At 52.0% G+C, this 22,603-nt stretch overlaps 2 protein-coding genes across 4 annotated transcripts; both read left to right on the forward strand.

Annotated features, from left to right (window-relative positions):
• Positions 1-61: 61 nt before the first annotated feature.
• GANAB (glucosidase II alpha subunit) lies at positions 62-15,457 on the forward strand. Of its 2 annotated transcripts, XM_027532866.1 has the most exons (25): positions 62-166; positions 3,222-3,326; positions 3,472-3,580; positions 3,830-3,957; positions 6,494-6,673; positions 7,146-7,211; positions 8,039-8,108; positions 8,283-8,370; positions 8,457-8,553; positions 8,775-8,955; positions 9,510-9,663; positions 9,882-10,117; positions 10,200-10,326; positions 10,428-10,507; positions 10,727-10,870; positions 10,963-11,059; positions 11,341-11,442; positions 11,617-11,860; positions 12,706-12,770; positions 12,960-13,036; positions 13,145-13,219; positions 13,371-13,484; positions 13,609-13,721; positions 14,179-14,279; positions 14,369-15,457. In XM_027532866.1, exons 1-25 carry the CDS (start codon positions 129-131, stop codon positions 14,476-14,478), a joined length of 2,901 nt encoding a protein of 966 aa, XP_027388667.1. In that variant the 5' UTR covers positions 62-128; the 3' UTR covers positions 14,479-15,457. The 2 variants fall into 2 exon arrangements, with proteins under 2 accessions (XP_027388667.1, XP_027388668.1); XM_027532867.1 differs by lacking the exon at positions 7,146-7,211 and having other exon boundaries at positions 14,369-15,454.
• A 2,296-nt stretch (positions 15,458-17,753) lies between these two features.
• On the forward strand, positions 17,754-22,575 carry B3GAT3 (beta-1,3-glucuronyltransferase 3). 2 transcript variants are annotated; one of them, XM_027531345.1, is made up of 5 exons: positions 17,777-18,076; positions 19,208-19,382; positions 20,710-21,070; positions 21,227-21,517; positions 22,095-22,575. In XM_027531345.1, the coding sequence occupies exons 1-5, from the start codon at positions 17,995-17,997 to the stop codon at positions 22,191-22,193; spliced, it is 1,008 nt and encodes a 335-aa protein (XP_027387146.1). In that variant the 5' UTR covers positions 17,777-17,994; the 3' UTR covers positions 22,194-22,575. The 2 variants fall into 2 exon arrangements, with proteins under 2 accessions (XP_027387145.1, XP_027387146.1); XM_027531344.1 differs by lacking the exon at positions 19,208-19,382 and having other exon boundaries at positions 17,754-18,076.
• Positions 22,576-22,603: the final 28 nt, after the last annotated feature.

The raw sequence follows: 22,603 nt of genomic DNA on the forward strand, positions 1-22,603 counted from the left end.
GGGACAAACGCCCGGCCTCTGTGCGGTCGGGCCAATCAGGAGGCCGGAAGGGGCGGGCGCTAAGATACGTGGCTCAACGCGCGCTGGGGGAGGGGAAGCTCCGGGTCAAGGAGCAAACCCGGCACAAGATGGCGGCGATAGCGGCAGTGGAGGCGCGTAGGAGGCGGTGAGGAGCTCGGATCCCGGGGGCGCGCACGGGACGCCCCCAAGCCCCTAAATCCCGTATCTTTCCTTTCTTTATGTTATCCTGAGACTCCGCCATCCCCGGCCTCGTGAGGACTCTTTGTTTCTCTGGAGCTGGCCTCAGGTTGCCCCAGCCTCCTCGCATTAGATCCGCGCGGCGTTGGGGGCCCCTTATTTCTGGGGCTCCGGACCGGTGGCTTTAGAAGGCCGCAGCCGTGCGTTTTTCTTGGTCTGGGCCGCTCTCAGCCGCCGCCCTCCCTGGCGGATTGCGGCGGTTAACGCTGCCACCTCTTTCCTGCAATGCGCGGGGCCGTCGGGGCGGGGGACGAGACGCGGCCAGGCCTCCGGGAATGCAGCCTGCTGCCCTGCGGCCCCCAGCCGGGCTGGAAGCACCGTAGCCGGCAGTGTTGCTTTCCACTGCCCTTGCCCTTCTCTCGAGAGGCCCGGACCCTGCCCTGCCCTGGTCTTCACGTGGACACCATCCCTGGCTTGTTCGGTGTTCACGGTCGTTGGGCATGGCTGGGGCAGGATCTCGTAAGTTAACAGTCGACCTGGACGATGTTGCTGAAACACAACAATGATTTGGTCTGCGTTCTCTAGTTAATATTACGGAAAAAACGGCTTGAAACAGTCAATCAGTGCCACAAAGTATTTACCAGGATCTAACGGATGTATTAGGGTGGGGAGAGGCGTGTACTGTTGGCAGCAGTGGAAAAGCATGGATCGGAAATCCTATTCTGGAAACCTGTGATCTGAAACAATAAACGGGTGCACCTTTCCCTGCGACTCATTCCTAAACTTGACTTGTGACCACCTCTTGCTCAGAGGCGTTCGAGGCCTTCCGGAGTTCTTAGGGCCTTCCAACAGGTTACATCTGAAAAATCTTCAGAAATCCTATCCACATTGGCATCTCTCCAAACCCATTTTATAGATGTTGCAAATAAGACTCCAGAAAGTATTTAACTCACGTACTTCTGCTTACTTCTGCCTTGGGCCGGTATAGACATGGGGTCAGTGGCTCAGAGTGTCTGCTGCAGTCACTCCTGTTTGTGGTGTGGGGGTGAGGGGCCGCACATGCCTTGCTTTTGAGTTTTCTGGGAGCATTTCTTCTGCTTGTTTTGCTGCTCCTTGTTCCTGCTTGGCCTATTAAACCACAAAGCCTGGTGTTTCCCTCACCTTTCTGTCTGGCCTGGTATGCTTTGCCCTTTCTTCTGGAACTGGAGGGCTTACTCTGTTCCATAATCTCCTTCCTGGTGAATTTCTTTACCTTTAGCTTTCCAGCTGATACCGAGGCTAGTGGTGGATACCGTGTGTTTAGTAGGCCCTACTCTCTGGCTAGCAGGGTTTGAGTGGTGAGAAGTCTGTGTTTTGTTTTTCCCTCTCCTATATGGAACGCTTTCTCAAAGTGTGCTCCTAGATCAGTCACTGGGAAAAAATGCAGATTCCCTGGGACCTAGGAATTTTCATTTAACAGTCACTGCTCATAATTCTTAACAGACACTAAAGTTGGAGAATGCCTGTTTAGGATGTACTCAGAATGGAGAATATATCCTTAACAAACTGACTTGCTTAAATAAGCCTGTTAGTCCCTTGTCTGTCACTTGATGGCATGTTGGGGAAGTGGCGGGTTTGTAGTAACCTTAGGGGGACGGTCCTCAGTGAGGCAGGCCCTGCTGGTGGTTGGTGCACCTTGCTGTACATCGTGCAGTACCTGAGCCCCGGGGTCACACACTGTTCAATCCCGCTGGCGCCTCATACTGTTCAGTCTTGGATGAATTATTGAATCTTTTATGTCTCAATGTACCCATCTGAGATCAATTCCAATCCTACCTTCACCAAGAAAACAAAGGGAAAAGAGTTAGTGCATAAAAAAGTTTGGTTCTGAACACTGGTTGCCCATCGGGACTGTTTTGTTATTGTTCAGTCCGTGTCGTGTCCAACTCTTTTGCGACCGCGTGGACTGTAGCCTGCCAGGCTCCTCTCTATGAGATTTCCCAGGCAAGAATGCAGGAGTGGGTTGCCATTTCCTTCTCCAGGGGATCTTCCCCACCCAAGGATTGAACCCACATATCCTTCCTTGCAGGCAGATTCTTTACCACTGAGCTGCCCCGGAAACCTTAGAATTATTTAGGGGAGTTTAAAATCTGATGCCCAGGTCCCATTTCAGGCCAGTTAGATCAGAACTTTGGGGTGAGACTTGGGCATTGACACTACTGAAAACTACAGATGGAGTTAAAAACTATAATGCAGTTAGCCAGGCTCCTAGATGTAAATTAGGACTCCGTACAAGTTGAAAGTCGCTCAGTTGTATCCGACTCTGTGACCCCATGGACTATACAGTCCATGGAATTCTCCAGGCCAGGATACTGGAGTTGGTAGCCTTTCCCTTCTGCAGGGGGTCTTACCAATCCATGGATTGAACCCAGGTCTCCTGCATTGCAGGCAGATTCTTTACCAGCTGAACTACAAGGGAAGCTCAGTACAGGTTAGCTCTTGTTATTCTTTTCAAGCTCAAGTGGTGATAGTGGTGACTTATGTCAAAGATACAGGAGTGGAGGTCTGAGGAGCACGATGATTAGAGCGTTAGGGATGTTAGGACCCCAGGAAGTGTGGCCAGCAGGCTAGCTGAGGGTACATCTTTAACTTTTTCACTGTCACTCCCCCTAGCGTCTTGCCCATGGAAAGGCATGGCTTGACTTTGTTTCTCTGTTCTACACGTATGATACTACCACCTCCCCTGGGATTGGCTGTTACTGTGCCTTTCCTCTGAGAGGCTGATGTAACCTGAGTCAATACCTGGCCTCTGAAGGCCAGGGATCCTTTGTCCACTTCCTCTGCCTTTTGAAGGGAAGGTGTGAGTGAGCCAACTCCTCAGGCCTTACACTTAACCCTGGGTCCAGTTTGCCTTCTTTTGCTGTTTAGTGGGAGTCTTACCTTGCTCCCCTTTTAGGGTTGTGGTGGGGAAAGGCCTTCACCTCTGAAGTGGGGCCCTTTCTGACCCTGCTCTGATTATTCCCTGGTCATCCTTTTCCTTCTAGGTCTTGGACCGCTTTGGTACTGGCCTGTTTAGGGGTCTGTCTGGGAATTACCTTTGCTGTGGATAGAAGCAACTTTAAGACCTGTGAAGAGAGTTCCTTCTGCAAGTATGATATTTCTGGGAGACTGGAATGGAAAGTAGGGTAATGTGGGAGGTGTCTGGCAGGTGAGGTAGCGTGGGTCACTGCAGCTGATGGAAGGACTTAGGGCCTTGGGGAAGCCCACCCCCTTCTCAATTGTTTCACTTGACAGGAGGCAGCGAAGCATACGGCCAGGCCATTCCCCCTACCGAGCCTTACTGGACTCTCTGCAGCTTGGTCCTGATGCGCTCACAGTCCATCTGATCAACGAAGTCACCAAGGTCAGGGGAGAAAAGGAAGAGTCAGATGGGGGTGGAGAAATAGCCGGGGGGAATTGGGGAAGGGGAAACCTATGGCCCACATCCCATGCCATCTAACTGTGGGACTTTTACTTTGTGAGGAATTCGGGTCTCAGATCCCTTAGGCAAAGGGCTAGAAGGAGGAGATCCCCTCAGGAGAGAAGTGGGTTCAGAGGGCATTCCTCGGTGTAGCTCTTTCCTTTCTCCACTCCCTGACCTCTGCCCCCACAGGTGGTGCTGGTGCTGGAGCTCCAGGGACTTCAGAAGAACATGACTCGCATCAGGATCGATGAACTCGAGCCCCGGAGGCCCCGATACCGTGTGCCGGATGTGCTGGTGGCCGATCCCCCCACAGCTGGGTAAATTTCCCCTGAGAAACATAGCCATCTCCATGGCCCTTTCGTCCTTCCTAAGGAACCTTCATTTGGCGGCTGACTTTCTCTTCCACGTTGGAATGATAAATGAGTAGCACCTTGCTGCTCTCAACCTCCCTTCATCTCTTCCTTTGTTTCAGTTGTTTTCTCTGTTGATTGACTGACTGAGCCAGGTGGCTTGTGGGATCTTAGTTCCCCCACCAGGGACTGAATCTGCACCCTCAGCAGTGAAAGCAGAGTCTTAACCACTGGCCACCAGGGAACTCCCTTGCTTGGTTTCTCTTTCACCTTTTATCTTTGTGCATTCAGCAGACAAATACAGCTTTCTCAGTATAAGAGGAAATCAGCAAGGCCATGGAACTTGCCTTCCAGGAATACAGCGTCTCTGTAGTTGGTTCCTCCCTTCCCGTCCCATCCCACTGTCTTGTCTGTTTTCTTCTCTTTTCTTTTCTGTTGTCTTTTTTCTTTCTTTCTTTCTTCCCTCCCTTCCTCCCTCCTCTCTTTCTCCCCACTTATTCAGGATAGGATTATTCAAGTACTTGGGCCACGACACACTGTCATTATTCCATGCATGGCTCTCTGTTAAGTATTTAACGTAGAAAATAGCATGATAAACCCTTCACCCAACCCAAACACATACATCTTACTGCCCCGTACCCCTGCCTCCTTCAGAGGTGATTGTTACTCGAAAGTTTATTACTCCCTTGGTTTTGTCCTCACAGTTATGTTGTGTGTATATGTACATAAACATACGTGTACATATACGTACATACATACGTGCATGTGCAAAGTGATAAATTCTGTGATTTTGTTTGTTTTTGAGCTTTTGTTTGTTTTGAGCTTTGTAGGGAAAGTATTTTAGTAAATGAGATCTTTTGGGATTTCTTTTTTTTCACTTACGTATTTAACTCTGTTGCATGTAGCTTTAGAAATTCATTTTTACTGCTGTATAATACTATGTTATATGAATATTTCCCAACTTCACTTCTCCATTTCTGTGTTGATGGGCATTTGGGTTCTTTCCAGTGTTTTACTCTTCACAGTGTTGGCTTGAACGTTCTTGTCCATGTCTCCTGTCTGCCTGTGCAGGAGTTTCTCTGTGATGTAGAGCTAAGAGAAGAACTACAGAGTATAGAACATGGAAGTAATCAACTTTCCAAGATAAAGCCAAAGTGGCTTGCCAGTTTACACTTCCACCAGCAATATATGAGACTTACTGAACTGCGTCTTCTCCAACCCTTGGTACTGTTGGACTTAACTTTTGTCAGTGAAGGGCTGTAGGATGATACCACGTGATGGTCTTGGCTTGCTTGTCTTTCCAGTTTATGAACGATACATTGAGCATGTCCTCATCTTTCTATGTTTATCTGTCATTCTGGTTTACTCTTCTGTGAATCGGAAGTTTACGGCTCTGCTCATTTTCCTTTGATGTTGTCTTCGCTGATTTGTAGAAATTTGTTAGTCTTGATACCAGTTCTTTATTATGTACATGTTTTACAGCTGTATCTTCCTGGGTTATAGTTTATCTTTTCACTTTTGTAAAATTATAGAATAATTTTAGATTTATAGGAAAGTTTCAAGAATATTATGAGACTTCTTCTATACCTTGAATTCCTATTTTCCCCTGTTATTTAACATCATTGTTGTATATTTGTCATGCCTAATGAATAGATCATTATTGTTAAGTAAAGTTCTTAAGAAAATTCTTTTTAAATTTTGTTTTCATTTTTTTTAGTTGAAGTGTAGTTGATGTACAGTATTATGTAAGTTACAGGTGTATAATATAGTGATTCACAGTTTTTAAAGGTGTTACTCCATTTATAGTCACTATAAAATATTGATTATATTCTCTGAGTTGTACAATATACCCTTGTAGCTTAAAGTCCATATTTTATTGTTTCCTTAGTTTTTAGTCTTTTTTCTGCCTGACAGTCCCATTTAGGATTCTGTTTTATATTTAGTCGTCAAGTCTGCTTAGACTCCTCTAGATTGGGACAGTTTCTTAGACTTTTTTCTTGTTTTTGACTACCCTTAAGGTATCTATCAATAAACCAAAATTCTGAAGTTTATATTGTCAGGTATATTAGCCTGGTGTTCACAGTTTCTAAGTTGTGTTTAAATAATCTGAACCTCAGGGTCAAAAAAACGTTTCTTTATAGTTTCTTCCAAAGGTTTTGCTTGAAAATTTTAAGTCATAATCTGTCTGGAGTTGTTGTATCTGAAATGAGATAGGATTGTGATACCATTTGTTTCCTCTACAGAAAATGTGTTTTTCTTATCATTGTTAACGTTTTTCCTCCTGACCTCACTGAACTGCCACGATGTCTATTACATTTCAAAGTTCTGAGTATGCCTGGGTCTGTTTCCAGGCTCTTTATTTGGTTCCTTTGGTCAAACTTGTCTGTCCCTGTACTGTTAACCACACTTCCTGTATAGCTCTTAGCACTTGCCCTTCTTCTAAGTGTCATGGCTACTCTTGGCCCTCTGCATGTCCTTAGATCCTTTTTGATCTCTTTCCTAGGCTGTCTGTCTCTGGCCGGGATGACAACAGTGTGGAGCTCACCGTCGCCGAGGGACCCTATAAAATCATCTTGACCGCACGGCCATTCCGCCTTGACCTGCTGGAGGACCGCAGCCTTCTGCTCAGTGTCAATGCCCGAGGACTCTTAAATTTAGAGCACCAGAGGACCCCCAGGGTCTCGTGAGTACAGGGGTCAAGCACTGAAGGAGACCTAGTGTGAAAGAACCTAGAGGTGTTGAGGGGTCTGGCACTGGGGCCCTGGGAGGAGATGAGGTGGCGGTGCAGCCAGGTGGGGGCTGGGGCTGGGAGAAACTGACCAGCAGGGAGGGTAGGAAGCAGACCTGGCTCGATGTTTTCTCCATGTCCTGTACAGACCAGGAGGCAGTCTCATTGTCCATTGTCTGTACCCTGGGCACCTCCTCGGGGAGGCCTGCCTAGATCTGCCTTTCCCTCTTCCCCCTCTCACACCATCACACTTCCCAGATTTATTTTCTTTCTTTTTTTTGGTTTTTGGTTTTTGTTTTTTGTTTTTTATTTCTTCCCCTGCCCCATCTCTGGAAGTTTGTCGACTGAAACTCACTTTTATGTTTCTGTTTTTGTGTTGGTTTTGTGCCTCCTTTTCCCCTTCCCTACCCATCTCCTCCTGCCCCAGTTTCTCGGATAAAGTTAGTCTCACGCTCGGTAGCATTTGGGATAGGATCAAGAACGTTTTCTCTAGGTAAATCCATGACCACTGGTACTGTATCTGTTCTTCTGCCCTTACCCGCCCTTCACTCTGGCCCCCAAGGAAGGTGCCCCGGACCTTTTCCATGCCCTTCCCTTCATTCACCCATTTACCCCAGCTATATGGTCTCTGGTTCCTGTCCTCCATTCCCCTAGCTGGGAGCCCCCTGGGAGAAGGAAGATGAAATGTTGAACGAACTTGAGGAGTGTAGGGAGCTCCTTGCTTTGCCAGAGGGTGGAGAGATGCTGCCTGTTTCTGGGGTTCCTGGCTCTCAGCTGGCATGCACTGAGGCCCTGGGCAGACTGCTTGCCAGCTGCCCTTGAAAGCATTCTTTGGCAGAACCTCTTGTGTTAAGTTCCTGCGTATAAGCCTGACCGTGTGTAGAGGTTTGACCATGGTTGTGACTCACTTGCCTTTGCAAACCCGTGTGTCAGCCCAAGAGGCTGAGGCCCAGTGAGGGAAGGTGGGGCCAGAGTCTCTTGGTAGAGGCAGCAGGGCCAGGACTGGCATTCCGAACCCACGCCCTTGAACCTGCCTGCCTGTCTCTTCTGGAACGCTGGCAGAGGCTGGTGGCTGGGGCTGTGTTTGGAAGGCACCTCCAGGTGGCATTTCCTTCTCATTTCCCTTTCTCATGTCTCTCCCCATCCTCTGCATACTTACCTGCTCACTGGGGATCCCTCTCCAAGCTTTGACATTCAGTCCGTTCCTCCAATGCCTTCGTTCCTTTGGACCCTTGGCTCTCTATTCCCTCACCCCTCCTTCCACTAGCCCCTCGTCCCCGCCCCCTCTGGATTGGAGCAGACAGCTCTCCTACCTTCCAGGCAAGGATCAAAAGAACCAGCTGAGGGCGATGGGGCCCAGCCTGAGGAAACACCTGGGGATGACGACAAGGCAAGTCGGTGATGGTGGGTAGTTGGAGCACGGGGCTGGCTGGAAGGTCGGAGGGGAAAGGCCCACAAGAAATTTGAGCTTAGTCTTGCCATTAGGGATGGGATTTAGAAAACAGGCAAGGAAAGAGAGAGAACTGGTGTGTGATTGGGCAGTGGTCCACTTTCCTCCTTCCAGCCAGATGAGACCCAGGGGAAGCCAGAGCATGATGAGCCGGGAGCCTGGGAAGAGACGTTCAAAACTCACTCTGACAGCAAGCCTTACGGTAGGGGCTGGGAGAGCTTTGGGCAGGGGTGCAGGGAATCCTTGTCAGGCAGCAGCTCCGGAGCTTATCTTTTGCTTCTCTTCCAGGCCCCATGTCTGTGAGTTTGGACTTCTCTCTGCCAGGCATGGAGCATGTGTATGGGATCCCCGAGCACGCAGACAACCTCAGGCTGAAAGTCACTGAGTGAGTCCCACAGTGACATCAAGGTCGGGGGAGGTAACGGGTCAGAAGTCAGGGCTGTGGGGAATGTGCATACAGATTGGATACTCCGGATGAGCCTGGATCACTCCCCATGCCCAGGGCGCCTTTGGCGGTCAGATTTTCTGCTTGGAGAAAGGGCAGAGGGGCCAATGTTTATCCTGTGTGTACCACGGTCAAGGGCTGGTCTGTCTGTCTACCTGTAGGGGTGGGGAGCCGTATCGTCTCTATAATTTGGACGTGTTCCAGTATGAGCTGTACAACCGCATGGCCCTGTACGGGTCTGTGCCCGTGCTCCTGGCACACAGCCCCCTTCGGGACCTAGGCATCTTCTGGCTCAACGCTGCAGAGACCTGGGTTGACATATCCTCCAACACTGCTGGGAAGGTGAGAGCACAGGCGTGGGGAGGGATCGGTGGGCCTTGAGCCAGATGTACGTGCTGGGCCATTTGCTTTGAAGAGGCTGGTAGGGTGGCCTGTCTGGTTACCTGTTGGGGATTGGGTGAGAGACAGGCCTTGGCCTTGTGAGCAGCCTATGAGTTCCCCAGTCACTCCCCGAAGACACAACCCATGGGGAAGGTGTTTCTCTTCCTTCATTTATCATCAATACGTTTTTATTGAGTTTGCAATAAGAGCTAGATCCCTTTATCCATATGGGGAATATACTGTATGTTGAGTTAGGAAAGGAAGAGGACAGAGGTTAAATAGGTAATAGGTCTAGATGAACTCAGTGGTGGTAAGCGCTGTGAAAGAAATACAGCGGTTGTGGGGGGAGGATGGGTAGGGCTGCTTGTGAGGGGGCTGAGAGAAGCCTCACTGAGGAGGTGACGTTCAACCCCAGCCCGAAGTGGCTCAAGGAGCCTGCTGTGAGAGCACTCAGGAGAACACTGGCTTGGGAAGCAGGAGGGTGGGGTCAGACCTCTCTCTGGTCCTCCCTGCAGACCCTGTTTGGGAAGATGCTGGACTACCTGCAGGGCTCTGGGGAGACTCCACAGACGGATGTTCGCTGGATGTCTGAGAGCGGCATCATCGATGTCTTCCTGATGCTCGGGCCCTCTGTCTTCGATGTCTTCCGGCAGTACGCTAGTCTCACAGGTGTGTGGCGCCCCTACTCCATGGGCCTGCAGCCTGCTTTCCTGATCCTTGTCTCCCTGAGTGGGAGTGGGTGACTGTGCATTTTCAGCAGTCCTGTGCCTCGGCCTGTTCTCTGGCCCAGTCCCGGTGTACCTCCCTGAATTCCCGGGCATCTCCATTGGCTCCAGGTTGAGCCTGACCCCGCTGTGACCCCGTCCCCCCCCACCCCGAACCTGCAGGGACCCAGGCATTGCCCCCGCTCTTCTCCCTCGGCTACCACCAGAGCCGCTGGAACTATCGGGATGAGGCTGACGTTCTGGAAGTGGATCAGGGCTTTGATGACCACAACCTGCCTTGCGATGTCATCTGGCTGGACATTGAGCATGCCGATGGCAAGCGGTATTTCACCTGGGACCCCAGCCGTTTCCCACAGCCCCGCAACATGCTTGAGCATTTGGCCTCCAAGAGGCGGAAGGTAAGAGGGCTGCAGCTGTGGTCGGTTTTCTCAGGCATGACTTCCCTGGAGAGCTCTGACCACCCGTGGTCCTTGCCCACAGCTGGTAGCCATTGTGGACCCCCACATCAAGGTGGACTCTGGCTACCGTGTACACGAAGAGTTGCAGAACCTGGGTCTGTATGTTAAAACCCGGGATGGCTCTGACTACGAAGGCTGGTGCTGGCCAGGTAGGTGGGTCCAGAAATGAGGGGGAATGATTAGGAGACCAGGGAGCTTGCGTGGAGGCCGGTTTGCCCTTCGTGGGTTTAAAGCCATCCTTGACTTTTAGGCGCAGCTGGTTACCCTGATTTCACCAATCCCAAGATGAGGGCCTGGTGGGCTAACATGTTTCACTTTGACAATTACGAGGTACGGCAGCCTGTCTTTCCCACACTACCTCTTGGAGTCAGTCTCTGCCTGCCAACCCTGCTGTGGCTGGTTGCTTGTAAGATATCAGGGCCCTTGATGATCCTGGGAGGACCCTGAGAGGTGCATCTGTCTGGACTCCCAGGAGCTCTCTGCTCTCACACTGTTTGTCTTCTTCCTCCCCTCTGTCCTCTGTTCCCATTTTCCGCCTTGTGTTCTCAGGGCTCGGCTCCTAACCTCTATGTCTGGAATGACATGAACGAACCATCTGTGTTCAATGGTCCTGAGGTCACCATGCTCAAGGATGCCCAGCACTATGGGGGCTGGGAGCACCGAGACGTGCATAACATCTATGGCCTCTACGTGGTAAGGGACTGAGGCGAGACCGAGGCCTGAGAACTGGTGCTGACGGCAGCTGGTTTTGCCCCTTACCACCGCTCTTTCCTGTTCCCATGCAGCACATGGCGACCGCGGATGGCCTGGTCCTGCGCTCCGGGGGCATTGAACGCCCCTTTGTCCTGAGCAGGGCTTTCTTCGCTGGCTCCCAGCGCTTCGGTAAGATTTGGAGGAGAGATTTGGTGGAGGGACCTGGGTCTGGTTCTAGGGGAGGTCTGTCCATGCAGCCACCCTTTGAGTGGTGCGCTTCCTTCCAGCTGTGCATTTAAAGGGAGGCAGGGCATGGGGTGGCCAGTCCCTGTTTGAGTGCTCTGGTGAACTCCGCCACTTTCAGCAGGACCCTGGGGGCCCCAGAGCAGGTGTGACAGGTCAGAGAGGTCAGCTGTCTTAAGGCCGAGCCCTTCACTGTACGTAAACTCCCTCCCTCTTCTCTTCCTCAGGAGCCGTGTGGACAGGGGACAATGCTGCTGAATGGGACCACATGAAAATCTCGATTCCTATGTGTCTCAGCTTAGGGCTGGTGGGACTTTCCTTCTGTGGAGGTGAGAGGAGGAGGAGTAATTTGGGGCCTTGGTTTGGCGGGAGAGGGACAGGGTAGAGGGCACAGATGGACCCTAGGCTTGAGCAGAGAACCGATAGTCCAGGCCGGGGCCTTGGGGGGCTCCTTAGCCCTCCTTCACCCTCTTCTCAACTTGCTTTCTCTCTCCCCTCTCCAGCGGACGTGGGCGGCTTCTTCAAAAATCCAGAGCCAGAGCTGCTTGTGCGCTGGTACCAGATGGGTGCCTATCAGCCATTCTTCCGGGCTCATGCCCACCTGGACACTGGTCGGCGGGAACCGTGGCTGTTACCGTCTCAGTACCATGAGATAATTCGAGATGCCCTGGGCCAGCGATACTCCTTACTTCCTTTCTGGTACACCCTCTTCTATCAGTCCCATCGCGAGGGGATCCCAGTCATGAGGTAAGGCATTCGCTTGGGTCTGTGGAGAGTGGACTGAGGTTGCTCGGAGACAGTGGGGACAGGGTTCCATCTCTGGGCTCTTTTCTTCATTCGCCAGGGCCTTGTAAAGGAGGGAAATCTGATTGCAAGGGGAAGAGTGAGAGGAGACCAGTGGGGATGAATAGCAGTAGACGTCCCTGAGTGCTTATTGACATGCCAGGGATCATCCATCATGACCTGCAGAGCCTGAAACAAGTTAGACAAGTGTCCTACCCTTGTGAGGAAGACAGAGAGACGTGTAGACAAATATATAAATTTGAAAATCGCCAACACTGACAAGCTGTTTGTAAAAAGTAGAACACGGTAATGGAATTAAGTTCCACAAACAGGCCACGTAAAGATGAGGCCGTCTGATGAGTAAGACAGCCACTTGTGGTCCGAGAATGTTCCAAGCAGGAGAGATTGCAAGTGCATACATATGAAATGGAAACCAGTTTGGTGTGTTCCAGCAGTGGGAAAAAAAAACAGCGTGTCTCAGGGGTAACAAACCAGAGGGAGAGGTAGGTGAGGTGGAGTGGAAAATACGACCTGATCCTGGAGGGCCTTGTAGGCCAGGATAATAAAGTGGCCACTGGAAGGTCGCTCTGCAGAACATTTTCCAGAAGGAGCTGGGGAGGAGGCAGCAGGGAGGTGGGTTGGGAAACCAGATGTCAGGTCCAAGGTTAGGTTGCATAGCTGAAGCCTTACTGGTTGCCAGATCCGGGTCTTAACGCCTGTGCTCTTCTTATTGCCAGTTCCTGGGGTAGCATCTTTGACTTCCACCAAAACAGCAGGTGTCTTCCTTTCTTGTCTTGCTTCCTTCCTAGGCCCCTGTGGGTGCATTATCCTAAGGATGTGACCACTTTCAGTATAGATGATCAGTTCCTGCTTGGTGAGAAACGAGGACAGTTAGTGGTGGGTTGGGGTAGGGCTGAGAAGAAGCAAGCACTGTGGGGGATATGTCTGTGGATGTGCAGGAAGGGAGGAGGGTCAGAGGCTGCTGCTGCAAAGGGGCAGGTGCTTTAGGGTTCCCTCTTTGGGAACCGATCCCCCAATTCAGAGTGGATTCTGCTGTGTTTAGGGGATGCATTGCTGGTTCACCCTGTATCAGACTCCGAGGCTCGTGGTGTGCAGGTCTATCTGCCTGGCCAAGGGGAGGTGAGTTAAGGAAGGGCATGGTAGGGAAAGAAGGTGGAGGTCAGAGAGAGTGAAGAGAGTGGGGTCCTCTGTGCAGCGAGTGACCGAGGCTATCTTCTGCACCCACAGGTGTGGTATGATGTTCAGAGCTACCAGAAGTATCATGGTCCGCAGACCCTGTACCTGCCTGTAACTCTAAGCAGTGTGAGTATGCCTGGCCCAGCTGCCAGCTCCATGTGCCTCTAGGTTTCCAGAAGGGGAGAGAGTGTGTATGGTGGAGTCCAGTTCCTAAGGGGGCACAGACTTGCAAGAGGTACAGCACTGCTGCTTCATCCTGGCACTGGTCTTGCCCTAGATCCCCGTGTTCCAGCGTGGAGGGACCATCGTGCCCCGGTGGATGCGAGTGCGGCGTTCTTCAGACTGCATGAAGGACGACCCCATCACTCTTTTCGTCGCACTCAGCCTCCAGGTGAGCGCGTGGGCAGGGAGCCGCCACCTCCATCTGTCCACCCTCCTAGAAGGCAGTCTTCCAGGGCAGGTGCCCCTCACTCCCTCTGGGGCTCAGGCTCTCACCTGTCCCACTTCCTGCTCAGGGTACGGCCCAAGGAGAGCTCTTTCTAGATGATGGGCACACGTTCAACTATCAGACTCGCCATGAGTTCTTGCTGCGTCGATTCTCATTCTCTGGCAACACCCTGGTCTCCAGGTAAGGAGGAAGAGCTTTCTTCCTTGGCAGCCTTTGCAGGAGGAGGTGGAGAAGGCAATGGCACCCCACTCCAGTACTCCTGCCCGGAAAATCCCATGGACGGAGGAGCCTGGTAGGCTGCAGTCCATGGGGTCGCTAGGAGTTGGACACAACTGCTCGACTTCACTTTCACTTTTCACTTTCATGCATTGGAGAAGGAAATGGCAACCTACTCCAGTGTTCTTGCCTGGAGAATCCCAGGGACAGGGGAGCCTGGTGGGCTGCCGTCTATGGGGTCGCATAGAGTCGGACACGACTGAAGCGACTTAGCAGCAGCAGCAGCAGCAGCAGGAGGAGGAGGCTGGGCCCCGGGATGCGCACAGCTCACTGTGCTCTCCTGTCTTGACCTTGCTCTGCTCTCCTCCTTTCTGCTCTGATAATTGTTTTCCTGCTGGGTATCCATTTTTGCTTCCTCCAGCTCCACAGACCCCAAAGGCCACTTTGAGACACCAATCTGGATTGAGCGGGTGGTGATAATAGGGGCCGGAAAGCCAGCAACCGTGGTACTCCAGACAAAAGGTGAGTGATCTGGCCTCCGGGTTGGGGACCCCCACCTATGGGAAAGTAATTGCTGTTGATCCTGGCACTCTTTCTTCCTCCTCCATCAGGATCTCCTGAAAGCCGCCTGTCCTTCCAGCATGACCCTGAGACCTCGGTATTGATCCTGCGCAAGCCTGGCGTCAATGTGGCATCTGACTGGACTATTCACCTGCGATAACTGAAGGGATGTTGGGGTGGGGTGTGAGGGTCATGATAGTACTCTTCCTTCTGCCCTGGAGTTTGACCTTCCCCAGGCTTCACCTTTCTGATCTCAAGATCCAGGTTCTGCCAGCATCTGGGCAGGATGAGAGGGCTGTCCCTGGGCTCTGAATTTCTTTTGTGATCTCCCAACCTCTCCCACCCCATTGACTCTAAATCTCCCTTCATCTCCAAATATCCTGTTGCTCTAACTGGAGCACGTTCACCTGTGAAGACCTGGGGATCATAGGGTTCTTGCTGCCCTTCGCTTTCTTTTGGGAGCCCTCAGTCTCCTCCACACCCTCTCCATTTGTTTCCCTTGCGTGTTGATGCCATTTCTTAGAAGAAGATGACCGCAGCTTTTGGCCTCCTCTTCTCCTTCCCCTTCCTTCCCCACCAAACTGCTTCTCCCTCCTTTTATTTCTTCCTCCTGGTTCTTCTCTGTTGTCAGCCCTCCCCTGATACACTGGGACCACCCCTTACCCTGAGAAGGGATGAATGGATCAAAGGAGTGAGGTTGCTGGAAATCATTCTCTTCCCTGGCATCCCAACCTTTCCTCTCCCCGCTTCTATCTAGAGCTACTGCGGTTCTGACAGGGGCGTTCTACCTCCCCTGTCCCTTGGGGGAAAGAAGTTTACACTCCTCAAGATGGGAGTGGGCAAGACTTCTTTTGCCTCCTAAAATTTTGTCCCCTTGAGGGGCATTCAAGATGGAGAAATCAGTTGTGGTTTCATGGAATCACGGTCACCTGTATTTATTGCTGGGAGGAGGCTGAGGGTGGGGGACATGATCATGTGTGCCCAGGGCTGGCCCAAGGCCCTGGGTAGCGGGTGGGGGAGAACTCACTGGGGACAAGTGGGGGGGATATTTGTGGGAATTTTTTTTTTTTACTTCCTTTTGGCCCCCAGCTGTGACAGGTTTTGATAAAAGGAGAAACAATAAAGAGAGAAACCATTAATTACTGTTGGTGTCTGGATTCTAGTTCTGGCCTGAACCACAGACCCTTAAAAGCCCAAGGACCTGACATTTTCAGCCTATGCCTTGTTGGTTGAGCAGAATGACTGAGTGCAAGCCTTCATCAGCTTGCTTGATGGCCAGTATGTCACGAAGGAACCTAGCAAGATCGTCAGACTTTAGTGGGGCCTAGTTCATAGTGGTGACTAGAGCTAATGGGGTCCCTCTAGAAATAGCTGTATGTTAGATGGTCTCACACTTAAGACTGCTTTTCTTTATTTAGAATTTATCTTTGGCTGTGCTAGGTCTTCACTGCTGCGTGGACTTTGCTTTAGTTGTGGAGACTGGGGGCTGCTCTTCATTGCAGTGCATGGGCTTCTCATGGTGGCTTCTCTTGTTGCAGAGCATGGGCTCTAGGGCGCTCGAACTTCAGTAGTTGTCACTCGTGGCCTCAATAGTTTCAGTTACCAGGCTCTAGAGCACAGACTCAATAGTTGTAGTGCACAGGGGCTTAGTTGCTCCTCAGCATATGGGATCTTCCCAGACCAGGGTTTGAACCTGTGTCTCCTGCATTGGCAGGCGGATTCTTTACCACTGAGCCACCAGGGAAGCCCAAGACTGCTTTTCTTTAGCAGTATTAAAAAAATTTGTGTTTGTATCAGTGACAGGAGATGGTTTCCTCCATTTTGCAGATTGGCCACAGTCTTAAGAGATTATTTTAACAAGAAACTAGGTTGGTTGGTTTGGGAAAACTACTGCTTAGGATGGTTTATGCCGGTGAGGAGTTGGGGGTGTGTTCAGGAAATTCCTCAGCTCCAGAAATATTTCCAGTTAATTCCCTGGGAGATAGCTCATCGCCTTGGCATCCCACCCCCATCCCTATTGTCATACGTTTATGAAGTGTGGGTCAGAGGAAAGAAAAAGTACAAGATCCTGGAGTCAGGTATCTAGAAGGCACATAGAAAATTGCACAGTGGGGATTACATTATTTGGGGCAATCTTAGTTCCTTACCTGTAAGATGGGGACAAAAATCTATCTCACACCCAAGTGGACAGGTACTGTGACAATGCTGAAGAGCAGTTTGCTCTTAAACTACTGCTGGATGTGCTGGGAAAACACTATCGATGTAAACTCTTCATCCCAGCAAGGGACCTGATTCCAAGTGGACATACTAGAACATCTACAAGAGGTTGATTAATCATTAATGAAATGCCAGAAATGAATGCCCTTTGCTATTTTCCAGTTCATTATATTACTGTTAGTTTTGCATTTTTGCCATGATCAAAATTCTGCAACATCAATTTTTAGAGTGATAGTATTCTAAATTGTGGTTTTCCTTGGTTCATATGGTAAAGAATTTGCCTGCAGTGTGGGAGTTCCAGGTTCAATTCCTGGAAGATCCCCGGAGAAGGGAATGGCTACCTACTTCCACCAGACCGAGGAGCCTGGAGGGCTATAGTCCATGGGGTCGCAAGGAGTCACACACGACTGAGTGACTAACACACAGACATCCTAAATTGTATTAAGATTATCAAAATAGGATTATATGGGACAACCAGAGCACAGGCTTGGCAGTTTAGTTCAGTTGCTCAGTCGTGTCTGACTGCAACCCCATGGACTGCAGCATGCCAGGCTTCCTTGTCCATCACCAACTCCTGAAGCTTGTTCAAACTCATGTCCATCAAGCCAGTGATGCCATCCAACCATCTCATCCTGTCGTCCCCTTCTACTCCTGCCTTCCATCTTTCCCAGCATCAGGGTCTTTTCCAAGGAGTCAGTTCTTCGCATCAGGTGGTCAAAGTATTGGAGTTTGAGCTTCAGCATCAGTCCTTCCAATGAGTATTCAGGACTGATTTCCTTTAGGACTGACTGGTTTGATCTTGCAATCCAAGGGACTCTCAAGTCTTTTCCACCACCACAGTTCAAAAGCATCAATTCTTCCTTGCTCGACATTCATTATAGTCCAATTCTTACATCCATACATGACTACTGGAGAAACCATAGCTTTGACTATATGGACCTTTGTCGGCAAAGTAATGTCTCTACTTTTTAATATGCTGTCTAGGCTTGGCAGGGCTGTAGATTTCACTCATTCGTGTAGCAATTATTTATTGAGCTACTGTCACTGCGTGCAGTGGCTGGTGGATGGGTGAGTGAATGAATGTAAGAAAAAATGCTCTCAGGGACTGGAGATCAAGGCGGAGGGTCTCAAAGCCACTCCCACGTCACCTTACTTTGCTCCTGACCACCGGCCAGGCACGCTTGACACGCCGGATATGACGTCGCCCACTCCCGTGGTTCCCAGAACTAGGCAATGGGACCGGAAATTACCCAGAGGGAAGGGGGTGTGCAGACTGACCGGAAGTGGGCCCAGACGGGCGCTGCCAGCGCTAGCTCCCAGGAGCCTCTCGAGACGAGCGTGAGGAGGGCGGGACACGGGGCGGGGCCGCTGCAGGGGCGGGGCTTTCAGGCGGGCGGGGGGCGGGAACCCCTTGTCCCCGCCGGACCCCGCCTGCCCCGGCGGCGGCGGCGGCGCGGCCATGAAGCTGAAGCTGAAGAACGTGTTCCTCGCCTACTTCCTGGTGTCGATCGCCGGCCTCCTCTACGCGCTGGTGCAGCTCGGTGAGCGGGGCGGGGCGGGGGTGCGGCGAGTCGGCCGGAGGGCACCCCTCCGCTGTGCATCCCGCCCTGGGGATGAAGCCCCGCGCAGACCCCATTCATCCAGCTCGGTCCTCCGACAGCCCCTCTGCGGCCCCTGGGCGCACTCCCCTCTCCAGAACGCACCGCGGCTGCCCGCCGCACCTCGGGTGAAATCAGACTCCTTCCCAGAGCCTGCCAGGCCCCGCGTGATCCCGTCGCCTTCTGCCTCTCTAACCCCATTTCCCATCCCTCTCGCTCGCTCTGCTCCAGCCACACTGGCTTCATGACAGTTTCTCGAAAACCCCACGCTCGTTGCTCTAAGCACTAAACCTGTCTCTGCTGTAACCTTTTCTCCTAGTTGTTCCCCAGCTGCCTCTTTCTCATCCTTCAGGTCTCAGCTCGCTGACATGTCACCGCCTCACAGAGGCCTTCCTTGACCACCTTAGCTAAAAGTCACTCTTCTTACTCTGGGTCCTCTTTTAAGTCTCCCTCCTATTTGTTTCCTTCATAGCCCTTACCACAGTTTCTAATAATTTTATTAATTTCTTTGCTTAGTGTCCAGCTCCTCCACTAAACTGAAACCTCCATGAGGGCAGGGACCATGTCTGTGTGGTTTCCTGCTGCAGCCCTGGCACGTAAGGCAGTGCCTCCCAGGAGGAGCATTCAATAAATATTTATCCAGTGATGGAATCAATGAATTTAATGAGTCTTTGGTCACACAGCCAACGGAACAGATTGAACCCTGCCTCTTATGCAGGGATTTAGAGACTGGGCCACTGCATGATTCTCAGGTATTTGAAAGACTGCCCTGTTTAGGAGATCAACTTGTTCATTATGCTTCCAGAAGGCAAAATTAGGCCCAGCAGGTAGAAAGGATGGAGGCAGGTGATCAGCTTAATAGACACATGAAAATTGTAATGGATGGAATTGTTAAAGTTGGAGAAGCGCTGCTATTTAAGGTAGCGAGTTCCTCACCACCCTAGGTGTAGAAAAGCTGTTAGAGAAGTTGTAAGGAGAGCCCCGCATTGGTTAGTTGAATGGGAAGGTTAATGGCCCTTTGGGATGCTGAACATCCTGTGGTTCTCTGCCCCCATCCCTGTTTCCTGGGACCAGGCCAGCCATGTGACTGCCTCCCTCCCCTGCGGGCAGCAGCGGAGCAGCTTCGGCAGAAGGATCTGAGGATTTCCCAGCTGCAAGCCGATCTCCGTCGCCCACCCCCTGCCCCTGCCCAGCCCCCTGAACCCGAGGCTCTGCCTACTATCTATGTTGTTACCCCCACCTATGCCAGGTATGGGCTCTGACTCACCCAGGATCTGCCTGGACCAAGAGGCTGGGGTTGATGATGAGTTTCAGGAGGCACTGGGCCAGGGGATGTTCTTCAGGCTAAGGCATTGCCAAATGTCAGGCTAAATGAACCACATCATTCCCCAGAGATCTTGGGGAAATTGTTTTTTTCTATAGACAATAGACGGGAGGACTTCCCTGGTGGTCTAGTGGTTGAGACTCCGGGCTGCCATCGTGGGGAGTGCGGGTTCAGTCCCTGGTTGGGAGCTCTAGGATCCCGCATGCCATGTGGCATGGCCAAATGTGCCATGAAGTACTGTAAAAAATTCCTGAGAAATTTTAAGATACAACAATAAAGTTTCAAAGAAATTCTGAACTTGAACTTGCCAAGTGAGTTCACTCTGACTCCTTAGGGAACCTTTGGTGAGGAAGTTTGAGAACCCCTTGACTAATGTAAAGTAGAGGACGACTTGGCCATTCAGTCGTATGGTGGTCTAGAAATAGTTACACCAGTTGTTACGTAGTGTGTGTACTCTCTGTCCCACACTGTGCTAAGTGTGTTCCTTTTTAAAAAAAAATAAAATAAAATAAAAGGTAGCTTTATTAGTGATACAAACCAACTGGGGAATGTGGTTTTGAAAGGAGCCAAAAGGGCTTGCTGACATCTGCCTGGAATCAGATGGCTGGCCCACCTAGGCTAGGCATCTTAAGACCCTCCCCTCTCCATGCACACACTGCCAGCCCTGGGGCGGGCAGGCCCATCTGAAGGGCAAATAAACTTATAAGAGACTCGGTGATGACCTTGGTTCAATCATTTTGGTCTAAGAAGGCACTGCCCTCTGCCCAGCAATGACAGACATCAGGAGACAGTGTCTATAAGACTCCCCCACCTCAGACTCCGGTTCTGTATTGTCTACAGAACCGGAAATCAAAAGGAGACTTGGACTTCTCTGGTAGTCCAGAGGTTAAGACTGTGCTGCCAACGCAAGGGGCACAGGTTCAGTCCCTGGTTGGGGAACTAAGGTCCCACATGGCATGCAGCATGGCCAAAAACATAAAAATAAATAACAGGGCAGGTGAGGGAATTCCCTGGTGGTCCAGTGGTTAGGGCTCTGCACTTCCACTTCAGGGGGCACAGGTACCGTCCCTGATTAGGGACCCAAGATCTCACAAGCTGAGCTACTCACCCAAAAAATAACAACAGGGAGTTTGGGTGCTGGTCAGGGAAATGTCGTGAGGGTGCTAGGAGTGGCCCAGAAGAAGACATACGTACCTGCTGGAGTGGGCAAGTGGTGGCCACCCCTTTCCCTCCTGCATCTTTCCCCCTGCAGGTTGGTGCAGAAGGCGGAGCTGGTGCGGCTGTCCCAGACCCTGAGCCTGGTGCCCCGGCTGCACTGGCTGCTGGTGGAGGATGCTGAGGGCCCCACCCCATTGGTCTCGGGGCTGCTGGCTGCCTCTGGCCTCCTCTTCACACACCTGGCGGTCCTCACCCCCAAGGCCCAGCGGCTCCGGGAGGGCGAGCCAGGCTGGGTTCGGCCCCGAGGTGTAGAGCAACGGAACAGGGCCCTGGATTGGCTCCGGAGCGGAGGGGGTGCTGTTGGGGGAGAGAAGGACCCACCCCCACCAGGTACCCAGGGAGTCGTGTACTTTGCTGACGATGACAACACCTACAGCCGGGAACTCTTTGAGGAGGTGAGCACTGGCTTGGGGCTGGGGAAGCAGGCCCGGTGGGACCCGCTTCATCACTGTCCCTGGGTGGGGAGTGGTGGGGCAGAGTGACTCAAGTGGTCCTTGCTCCTCCTCTTCCTCTGGGCCACTTCCCGTCTCTTCTTTTCCGACTTCCGCTAGATGCGCTGGACTCGTGGTGTCTCAGTGTGGCCTGTGGGGCTAGTGGGCGGCCTTCGATTCGAGGGCCCTCGCGTACAGGATGGCCGGGTTGTTGGTTTCCACACGGCCTGGGAGCCCAACAGGCCCTTCCCAGTGGATATGGCAGGATTTGCTATCGCCCTGTCTTTGCTGTTGGCTAAACCCAATGCCCGGTTTGATGCTACTGCTCCTCGGGGCCATCTGGAGAGCAGTCTCCTGAGCCACCTTGTAGATCCCAAGGACCTGGAGCCGCGGGCTGCCAACTGCACTCGGGTAAGGGGATGGAGGTAGGCATAGAAACCCGGTTCTGGGATGGACAGGAGATGGGAGAAGTGGAATGAGGCCCTGCGGAGCAGGATCGAGGATGGGTGTTTGAACAAGGAGAGACCCTGCAGAGCTTGCTTACTCTACTGAAGGGGAAGTCAGAGAAGGAAAGTGGTCTCTTGGCACCCCTGAGACAGAGAAAGGGTAAGGGATTAGGCCCCATTTCAGAGGCACTGGTTTCCCTTGTGGCTCAGATAGTAAAGAATCTACCTGCAATGCAGGAGACCTGGGTTCGATCCCTGGGTCGGGAAGATCTCCTGGAGAAGGGAATGGCAACCAGCTCCAGTATTCCAGCCTAGAGAATTCCATGAAAAGAGTATATAGTCCATGGGGTCGCAGAGTTGGAAATGACCGAGCGACTAACACTTTGACTTTCAGAGGCACTAAAGCCTCCCCCTCCCCCTGCCCTTCATACTTGGCAGCCAACATGGTGTGTGTCCAGGAGGTGGGAGGATCCATTCTATCCTGAGTGCCCCAAGGCTTGGCTGAGGCTGGGCCTGGCTCTAACTGAAACCTCCCTGGACAGGTTCTGGTGTGGCACACACGGACGGAGAAGCCCAAGATGAAGCAGGAGGAGCAGCTGCAGCGGCAGGGCCACGGCTCAGACCCAGCTGTCGAGGTGTGATGGTGGCCCTACCCTGCCCACCAGCTCACGAGGCACAGAGCTGTGGGACTGTGCCCCTGGCCCGCCCAGGATGTGGTTTTCCAAGTCCTGACCCCTCAGAGCCAGGAGCGGCCCCTCCACCCCTTCAGCCCCTCCCCTGGCCTGCCATGTGGCACTGCCCACAGGCTAGGGACAAACAGCCCTCCTATTGAGCCAGACTGGCCCTGTCTGGGGCGGAGCAGAAAACAGACAGACTCAGGAGGGAGGGCAGCTGAGTCACTGGGTAACTTATTGGGGCTGGGCATGCACTGGGGGGGCTGGAAGAGCTGGGCTGGATCCTCCCCACCTGAGCATGCTGACCACCCCCCTCCTACCTCCAGAATAAAAACTCAACCTGGCGGGGCCTCTGTGTTCCTTCACTTCCCACGTCA

This window comes from Bos indicus x Bos taurus, chromosome 29 (assembly GCF_003369695.1).
Source record: "Bos indicus x Bos taurus breed Angus x Brahman F1 hybrid chromosome 29, Bos_hybrid_MaternalHap_v2.0, whole genome shotgun sequence".
NCBI lineage: Eukaryota > Metazoa > Chordata > Mammalia > Artiodactyla > Bovidae > Bos > Bos indicus x Bos taurus.

What these genes read in the sequence shown, in the direction of transcription:
- GANAB (XM_027532866.1), top strand. Translation starts at nt 129, where the DNA reads ATGGCGGCGATAGCGGCAGTGGAGGCGCGTAGGAGGCG. An exon ending in GCAGTACGCTAGTCTCACAG is followed by an intron (nt 9,664 to 9,881) that starts GTGTGTGGCGCC and finishes CCGAACCTGCAG; the next exon opens with GGACCCAGGCATTGCCCCCG. An exon ending in AGATGATCAGTTCCTGCTTG is followed by an intron (nt 12,771 to 12,959) that starts GTGAGAAACGAG and finishes TGCTGTGTTTAG; the next exon opens with GGGATGCATTGCTGGTTCAC.
- B3GAT3 (XM_027531344.1), top strand. Translation starts at nt 17,769, where the DNA reads ATGGGACCGGAAATTACCCAGAGGGAAGGGGGTGTGCAGACTGACCGG. An exon ending in CTACGCGCTGGTGCAGCTCG is followed by an intron (nt 18,077 to 20,709) that starts GTGAGCGGGGCG and finishes TTCCCCCTGCAG; the next exon opens with GTTGGTGCAGAAGGCGGAGC. An exon ending in GGGCTGCCAACTGCACTCGG is followed by an intron (nt 21,518 to 22,094) that starts GTAAGGGGATGG and finishes CTCCCTGGACAG; the next exon opens with GTTCTGGTGTGGCACACACG.